General features: G+C 50.4%; 1 protein-coding gene across 1 annotated transcript in view; it reads right to left on the bottom strand.

Moving 5' to 3' along the window:
- Nucleotides 1-1,661: 1,661 nt before the first annotated feature.
- The window catches only part of SERPING1 (serpin peptidase inhibitor, clade G (C1 inhibitor), member 1), a 12,485-nt gene continuing 4,791 nt past the window's right edge, over nt 1,662-9,355 (bottom strand). Inside the window, exons 3-6 of the mRNA XM_010833601.1 lie at nt 8,328-8,531; nt 8,006-8,145; nt 3,066-3,267; nt 1,662-2,118 (exon numbers count right to left, since the gene is read on the bottom strand). Coding sequence (XP_010831903.1) covers nt 1,865-2,118; nt 3,066-3,267; nt 8,006-8,145; nt 8,328-8,531 — 800 coding nt within the window. The 3' untranslated portion in view covers nt 1,662-1,864. The remainder of the gene's footprint in view (nt 2,119-3,065; nt 3,268-8,005; nt 8,146-8,327; nt 8,532-9,355) is intronic.

Here is a 9,355-nt window from a genome sequence, read left to right as displayed (position 1 = left end):
TCCCCGAAGGGCCAGGGGCTGAGTCCGTTCTTCCCCTGCAGGGCGTGGTGCGGGGGGTGTGGGTTCGATCCCTCGTCGGGGAATTAATATCCCACACGCCACATGGTGCAGTTAAAACACAGGAAACTGGTACCTCCGATCCTGCCTTTCAGCCCTGAGCGTGGCACCCCAGCCCAGGACACGGAGAAGGAGACCAGCCTAACTCCGTGGGGGAGGCAGGGTAAGTGGGAGGGGTCAAGGACGACCAGGCCTGCAGCTGAAGGGCTAAAGTCAGAAATTAATGGGCATGTTTAAACTGACAACGCTGTAACAAGGAGAGGAGAAGAGGCCACAGGAGAGACGTGGTGGGCTGGGGGTGGGAATGGGAGGGATGGAGAAACATAAATAGAGACAGGAGATGGAGACAAAATGATGGGATGAGAGCCAAGCAGAATGGGAAAGAGGGAAAGAGAAGGGCTCAGAGTTGGAGCATCCGTGAGTCTAGCGGTACAAGCTGGAAATGGGGACAACGTGTTGAGAGACGTCTTCGGAGACTAAAAAAAAATGCTCTGTGTTAGAAGTCTATCTTCCTTATCTGTCTCCCCCATCAAGGTGTAGATCTTAAAGGCGGGCCTTAGGTTCACGTCATCTTTGTCTCCTCTGCTCTTAGCACAGTGCCGGACACATGCTGGGTGCTCAGTAAATTGGTTGAGCAAAGGAACTATGAAGAAAAGGCAGGATTCGGAGATAGAAGGCGAGGGACATAGAAGAGAGTGGCTAAGAGCTCAGACTTCGGTCATAAGGATGTACTTTGCAATCCCAGGACTGGCACCTAAACTGCAGGATTCTGGGCAAGACTTAGCCTCTTCAAGTTTAGAGTTTACCATATACAGTTGTGAGGATTGATGTCTGCAACCTGCCTGCCAGTGCAGGAGACACAGGAGACGAGGGTTTGATCCCTGGGTTGGAAAGATCCCCTGGAGGACGAAACGGCAGCCCACTCCAGGGCTCTTGCCTGGGAAATGCCGTGGGCAGAGGAGCCTGGCGGGCTAGGTCCACGGGGTAACCACTAAGCGTGCAGAGCTCTCAGCGGACGTGTCAGTTCTCAACAACGTGAGCTACTGTTATTACTGTTGTTGCAAACAAATGAACAAGATACAGGCTGTGATAAATAGATCGCATTGGAAGCGCTCAGTGAGTGGCTCCGCCCTTCCACTCTGTAGCGCTTTCCCACTCTGCTTCTAGGTCTGGCCATGTGCCTTGCTTTGGCCAACAGGACTATGGTAGACTTGATGCAAGCCGAGCCGCAGGGTGTGGAAAGGACTGCCTGTCTCTGACTCTTCACTTGGAAACTGTGCCACCGCAGGTGAGCGTTGCTGGAAGGATCCAGGAGATGGATGTGCAGAGGAGAGCCAAGGTGGTCCAGCTGAGGCCACTGTAGGTCAGTCACCCCCGGTCACCCCACCAACTCCTACAGACGTATGCGCGAGCACAGGGAAGGTCTGCCTGGCCCAGCCCAGATCGGTGAGTTCAGCCCTAACCCCCGGACTTCTGTGAAATAATAAACGGTTGCTATTCTAAGCCATTAAGTTTGGAGTGACTTGTTACACGGCAGCAGCTAGCTGATACAGGGGCCATGGAGGCCCTCGTCCTGTAAAATTGAAAGACAATGACAAAGAAAGTCACGGTTTGCCAGGTTTTATTTGTGAAGTCCGCTGTATCTGTACCAGAGAAGGTGGCAAAAAGTGCTTTGGAGGGGTCACGGTAAGGGAGGAGGGAAGGACCCCAGGGGAGCCCTTCGGGTGGAGGCAGGCCTGAGGTGGGAGTGGGGAGGGGCAAGTGCAGAGCGGGCTGCAGCTAGGTGAGCTGAGGCCCCGGGGCGGGCTCAGCCCTTGGGGTCGTACACCCGACCCATGAAGACCGGGAACTTGTGCTGCTGGTCCCAGAGCAGGAAGAGGAAGGGCTGCTGCACTTCGAAGAGCAGCAAGTTGCGGGCCACGGAGACGACCGAGGCCGCAGTCGCCTCCACCCCGCTCTCCGTCAGCTCCAGGGTGGCCTGGTGCCGGATCCCAGACACCTGCACGTCCGGGTCCTCCGTCAGCCCGCACAGGTTGACGTCGTAGATGAAGTCAAAGTAATCTAGGGCGCAGACGGGGGAAACAACGCGTCAGAGGCCTGCACGACTGTCAACACGGGGACGCAGCCCGCGTTCGGCAGACGCTGTGAACGGAAAGCAACCTCTAAAAACTATAAAAAGTGAAATGTAAAAAATAGTCATTTAAAGTACTTTTAAAATTAAAATATTACGTTAAGAAACAAAACCAAAAAAGACCAGCACGGAAACCTCAGCAGTTGGAGACATGGGTCCTGATTTCCTGGGCTGATCCCAAGTTCCAACCCTCTCTTTCTCCTCCTCTTCCTTGGTTATCAAATTGTAATCACACTACAGTGTGCCTTCCAGTCCCGTTCGTGGTCTCCTTAATCCGTGGGCCCATCTTCACTCCAGTCACCACTTCCTCTCAAGTGGTCAGAGGCCTGGCCACAAGCCCCCCAAAACCCTGACAAGTGATGCCTCGGCTTCCTCATCAACAAGGATCTTGGAAACGAGGTGACGAATCAGAAGGAGGACGTTCGTTCTCAAATGACATCACGTACCAGGGCGTGAAACAAGATCAGGAAATGAGATCATCTATTAGGAGACCAAGTTTGATAAAAGAAAACGAAGGGATATGTATGGCACGCATTTGTCTTCAGTTGCTCAGTCATCCGACTCTGTGTGACCCCATGGACTGTAGCCCGCCAGGCTCCTCTGCCCATGGGATTCTCCAGGCAAGAATCCTGGAGTAGGTTGCCATTTCTTCCTCCAGGGGATCTTCCTGACCCAGGGATCAAACCCGGGTCTCCTGCATCTCCTGCATTGGCAGGCAGATTCCTTACCACTGAGCCACTTGGGAAGCCCAACCTGAGACGATGGATATGAAAAATACTCAAGACAGTGTTGACCACATTTTAAGGCCCATCCCCCCACACACACAACCTCTTCCCCTCTGGGGGCCTAGGATCAATCCGGGGCTGCCAGGACTCACCCAGCATGTCCTGACTGCTCTGCACTTTGATGCGAGGCATCGTCAGGTGAGTGGGATGGAACTTGGTCATCTCCAGCTTCTTTATGACAGCTTTGAAGACGGCGGTGCTGAGAGCCTGCTCCAGGTCTTGGAGATGGTGTTTCACGGTCTGGGGCACCAGGATCACAAAGCTGAGGTTGTGAGACAGCTGCAGGCGGCCCACCTGGAGAGGAAGAGACGCACCTTATCAGTCTTCCTGCCCTGCTCTCTCCTGGCCCCTACCTTCTGGTACCCGAGGCTGGTCTCCAGTCTGTACTGTTTCAGGAAGGAGCCAGAACTAGGCTCGCAGGCTTTGCCATAAGATGGGGTGGCCAGGTAGGCAAACAGCGCTGGTCTGGCCCTGTGCTGGTGAGACGCAGAGAAATGAGCTAGAGTTTCTGATTTCACAGGCTGAAGGTCACACCCATACTCTGCCACTGATGAGCTGTGCGATCCAGGCAAGCAGTGGGACCTCTGAGCCCAGTTCCTTTCATGTATGTTGTGCATAAAGTGCAGAAAGCACATGATGTACCATCAGAGTTATCGGGTCTGTCCTTTCAAAGACTTTGGATGGCTTTTCCCTGCCTGTGAGGGGAAAAAACCTCCTGGTCTGGCATTCAACATGGTATACAAGCTGATCCCAGCCTACCTTTGCAGTTTGCCAGTAGAAAGACTTACAACTGGCGGCCAGACAAAAGTCGGAGAGAAGTACAGGAGTCACAAGTGCAATACACGAGTGTTCTCAACTCGGGATGATTTGCCCCCAGTGACGTTTGGTAACGCTCGGAGCTGGCAGAAACGGGCGCTCAGAGTGCTACTGGCGTCCGGGGGTAGAAGTCAGGGTCGCTCCTAAGTCCTGCAGGGCCGGGGACAGCGCCTTATACGAAGAATCACTGACCCAAAGCGTCAGTAGTGCCAAGAAGGGAACCCCAGACGGAGAGGACACAAGAGACTATCACTGAAATGGCATTAAGGTCGAGGCTGAGAGACGGACAAGAATAATCTAGAATGCAGAACTCAACTGGGCGATGAAGACGTTAACTGGAACCTGTCAGTTGTTGGAATTTGAAAAACTGGCCCAGAAGAAGCAGGTTGCACACTGCTGTATCACGGGACGAGCACGGCCACTCGGGCGCTGTCGGCAGAGGGGCCGCACGGGGTGCTGGCCGGACGCTGCGCCCTCCACATCCTGGTATGGGCCTCGCCTCTCTGACCAAAATCACCACACTCTGGCCTTGAAATTTCCAGCTAGTAACCCTAGCATACTTGAGTTGGTAAATCTAACCCCCTTCGTTGGGGAAATACTCCTTAAATCCCAGGAAAATTTAGAACGAAGTATGGGAATGACAGAATAAAGCAATTCTATAGTATGAACGCTGGGTGATACGTTCAGAGTAATCTGTGTTTGTTATTTAAAATAGCGTGTATAATTTTTAAGAGTCAGACATGCTAGCTTCATGCTTTTGGACAAAGAGGGGTAGGACAGGTGCATTCGGTTTGAGAATAAAGTTGAGATGTTGATTGAAAGTTGATTTACTCTTCAGATTTAATTTTCACAAGTGGGCTTCAGGTGCCACAAGATATGGACAAACAGGGGTGTGATTCTGTCCAGTCAAGTACTTAACATGTTAAAAAAGAAAATCAAGTTTGCCAAACGTACAAAGTATATTTATAAAGTATATACATAAGCTCATAATGCTTAGGGGAAGATTAATTAACCATATTTGTAAATGAAACAATGGCTTAAAGGACTTTAATCTGGTCAATGTGGTTTAATTAAAGAACAAATGAAAGTGTTTTATAAAAAATTATGATTAATAATGTAGCAACTTCAGCTAAAAATTTAAAAGCTTAAGTAAAACTTTGATTTTGAATTTATAATGTGACCACATCAAATAAGTGAAGTGAAGTGAAGTGAAAGTCAACTCAGTCATATCCAACTCTTTGTGACCCCACGGACTGCAGCACACTAGGACTCCATATCCATCACCAACTCCTGGAGCTTGCTCAAACTCATGTCCATTGAGTCCGTGATACCATCCAACCATCTCATCCTCTGTCGTCCCCTTCTCCTCCTGCCTTCACTCTTTCCCAGCATCAAGGTCTTTTCCAGTGAGTCAGTTCTTCACATCAGGTGGCCAAAGAATTGGCGGTTCAGTTTCAGCATCAGTCCTTCCAATGAATATTCAGGACTGACTTCCTTTAGGATTAACTGGTTTGATCTCTTTGCAGTCCAAGGGACTCTCAAGAGTCTTCTCCAAGACTCTATACTCTTCTCCATGGACTCTATACAGTTCATGGGATTCTCCAGGCCAGAATACTGGAGTGGGTAGCTATTCCCTTTTCCAGGAGATCTTCCCAACCCAGGGATCGAACCCACGTCTCCCGTATTGCAGGTGGATTCTTTACCAGCTGAGCCACAGGGACGCCCATATCAAATAAAGTATTTGTTTAAAACCCATGGAACTGTAAAGAGTGGGGAGAGTGAAAGTGAAAGCGTTAGTCGCTCAGTCGTCTCCGACTGTTTGCGACCGCGTGGACTGTAGCCCGCCAGGCTCCTCTGTCCATGGGATTCTCCAGGCAAGAACACTGGAGTGGGCTGCCATTTCCTTCTCCAGGGCATCTTCCCAATCAAGGGATCAAACCCAGGCCTCCTGCCTTGCAGGTGGATTCTTTACCGGCTAAGTCACCTGGCCAAACCCAAAGAGTGGGAGGGGGGTTGCATAAAAACCCTCCTCCTTTGTCATTAAAAATCCCTCACCCTGATACTCTCCCCGCAAATACTGTGAGTTAGAGTGATGGCCCAAGCCTGCCCAGCATCCTCACGCTTTCTGCCTTGCACACGTATTCTGGTTCTGTTAAACAGTTGGCAATACTGAAAGCCATTGGGTAGGGATGGATGGATGGAGAGGTGGAGAAGGGCATGGGTGGTTAAGAGTGGTCAAAAGTAGCCACTTCTGTGACATCTTCCTAGCCACTCATTCTGAGTGAGTTGCTCCCTTTAGCATCTTCCATTGAACATTCATTTATTCAGCAAACATAATGAGCACTTATTATATGTGGCATTGCTCTCAGCCCTCAGATATTGTAGGGAAAAGAGAGAGAAAGTCTCTGATCACAAAATCTCAGAGAGATAGACAAGACTGCAATTAAATAGGCAAATAGACAACGTAATTCAGATAGTGGTAAGAACCCTGCTTTTGAACTGTGGTGCTGGGGAAGACTCCTGAGAGTCCTTCTGACAGCAAGGAGATCCAACCAGTCCATCCTAAAGGAAATCAACCCTGAATATTCATTGGGAGGACTGATGCTAAAGCTGAAGCTCCAATACTTTGGCCACCTGATGCAAAGGGCAGACTGCTGGGGAAGATTGAGGGCAGAAGGAGAAGGGGGTGACAGAAGATGAGATGGTTCGATGGCATCACCAACTCAATGGACACGAGTTCGAGCAAACTCTGGGAGACAGTGAAGGACAGGGAAGCTTGGCGTGCTGAAGTCAATAGGGTCACAAAGAGCTGGGCACGACTTAGCAACTGAACAACACAAAGACAATACAGTCCATGGATACATTAGTAACAAAACATTATTAGGAATAAGACAGGGTGAGGAGGAGGCGACTTTAAGCAGGGGGAGGTCTCCTCCACCTAGCTGACCTTTTAGCTGACACCAGATGAGCCAGAGGAACAAGGTATGTGACAATCTGCCTGCAGAGGGTCCAGCAGAGGGAAAGGGTAGGAAAGCTTCCAGGGTGGAAACAGCCCTGGCATGTTCCAGAACAGGTCCTGTCTTTCTCAGCCTGACCCCGCATCACTGGGCATCTCCTGCTGTTCCCTGTCTCATAGGTCTGTGCCCTGCTACCCTAACAAGGCAGAAATATCTGGTCACTCATGTACACGGCGCTATATTTAAAGTGGGAAACCAACAGCGACCTGCTGTGCAGCACAAGGAACTCTGTTCAGTGTTACGTGGCAGCCTGGAAGGGAGGGGTTTGGGGGAGAGGGTCCACGCACACGTAGGGCTGAGTCCCTTCACTGTTCGCCTGAAACTATCACAGCATTGTTTGTTAACCGGCTATGAGTGTGTGCATGTGTGCGTGTGTGCGTGTGTGCGTGTGTGCGTGTGTGCTCAGTCCTGTCCGGCTCTTTGTGACCTCATGGACTGTGGCCCACCAGGCTCCTATGTCTATGGAATTTTCCAGGCAAGAACACTGGAGTGGGTTGCCATTTTCTTTTCCAGGGGATCTTCCCGACCCAGGGATCAAACCCACATCTCCTGCATCTCCAGGATCGGTAGGCAGATTCTTTACCATTGAGCCATCTGGGAAGCCCTAACTGGCTGTACACCAAGACAAAATAAAAAGTTTAAGAAAGAAATAAATAACAACATAAGGAAGAAAACCAGGAAAACATCTGGTCTCTCTTCCTTCCCTCTTCATTCACTGAAATCATACTGTTCAATTTCTGCCAAGGAACTTAAGCCATTTAACACATGCACACGCATGCATTTACTACATACATGAACACATGGATATGCCCAGACGTGTGCACACATATGTACACAGATGCATGCGTACACCGGGACACACACAGGAGTTCCTAAGCAAGCAGGGTCTACTGGTGGGTTGACTGGGAAGAGAAACCAAGACACAGAACAGGAACACGACTCACGTTTTGCCATTTGACGCAGTAGAGACGCAGGAGGAAACTAGAATCTTGCTTTCCAACCTCAAATATATAATGCCTCCCTTGGCCCAGGCTGGAGAGGGGGAGAAGGAGAAAGGATAGGGTGGAAACAGAGATGGAAGCAGGACAGAAGACGGGTTTTCAGTGGAAGGGTGCGCCCCACACCAATGGAGCCAGAGCAGAAAGGAAGTCAGGACGCGCGAGAGGCTCTGAGACAGGAGGGGGGGGCCAGGAACTCACCCGGGCGCTCAGAGTCCGGTCTGTGAAAGAGGCCACAGGGTACTTCTTGCTGTTCATCATGGGCACTTTGATGGCAGAGGATTTGAGGTGAAAGGGCTTTGTGCTTGTTCTGCCTTTATCAAAGGCTATCTTCCACTTGGCTAGAGGGAAGAGCAGGCGGAGGGTGACTCTAAGGCGGGTGGGGACCGGAGGAAAGGGAGTTAAATGCTCTGTGGGCACGGGGTGGGGCAGGTACCGGGGATCCAGGGGTGGAGCTTGGGGTTGAGTGGGTTTCAAACCAGGAAGGGAAGGAAGATCTCAGGATGGGGAGACTCCCCCTTACCGCTCAGGGCGACAGCGTTGAGGAGGATGAGGCGGGTGTCCTCAGGCAGGCTGTCCAGCAGCCGCCTGATCCTGAGGTTGGTCTTCTTGGCCACCCAGTCATTGATAAGCTCCAAGCTGGCTGTGCTGTCATTTCCCAGGGGTCTCGGGCTGCTGCCATAGAGCCTCTGAGAGGCCTCGGTGAAGGTGTCCTTGATGGTCAGGTCTGCAGGGATGGGGAGGAGGGTCGGGTGAGAGACGCAGGCTCGAGATCCGGGACATCCTCTCCCCTTCCGGGAGTAGCCCTGCAGAGGGAGCTGGCTTCTACCCTATGAACGCGGTGTGGAGCAGGGCTGCAGGCCCTCCTCTGACAGACGTTCCGTAGCCCAGACCCTGAGCTGAGAGCAGGAGGCCCTGTCCCAGGCCTCTACTGCTGGGCGGCCATGGCTCAGCAAGGCAGCTCTTTGAGATCTTAGCTTGCATTTGCCCGTATTTTTCTTCTTTTCTTCCCTTCATTCAGACTGCTTTCTAGTCTCAGTGGAAGGTTGTAACAGGACTTCCTGGGTTTTGCTCTCCAAAACCCAGGCCTACTAGAGAAAAAAAGTGTTTGAAACAAAAAATTTTCCTGAACTAAATACTAAATATTGACTGCAGCTGTGTTTTCTGCCAATCTAGCAAGACAGAGGATAAATTCGATTTATAGCAAATGAGTAAAAAAGGCAAAGTTTCTTGAACCCCTCTGAGTCATAATTTTCCCATCTCGAAAAGAAGTTTTTTTTTATTTTTTTTAAAGATGAGTTTTCTTTATTTCCTTCTTTTTTCTTTCCTATATTTTCTCGTTTATTCTTTTTGGCCTCGCAGAGCAGCACACAGGCTCTTAGTTCCTGGACCAGGGATTGAACCTGTGCTGCCTGCAGTGGAAGTGTGGAGTTCTAACAAGTGGATGGCCAGGGAATTCCGATATTTTCTCAGTGTTCTTGTTTTGTTTTTTTTTTTTAACAATGAATGAGTATTGCTTTTATAGTTAGAAAAAAGACAATTTTTTTCCCC

This window comes from Bison bison, unplaced genomic scaffold (genome assembly GCF_000754665.1).
Source record: "Bison bison bison isolate TAMUID 2011002044 unplaced genomic scaffold, Bison_UMD1.0 scf7180017863815, whole genome shotgun sequence".
Taxonomy (NCBI): domain Eukaryota; kingdom Metazoa; phylum Chordata; class Mammalia; order Artiodactyla; family Bovidae; genus Bison; species Bison bison.
Note: the sequence above shows the minus strand (reverse complement) of the source record. Positions and strands in the feature narration are given on the sequence as shown.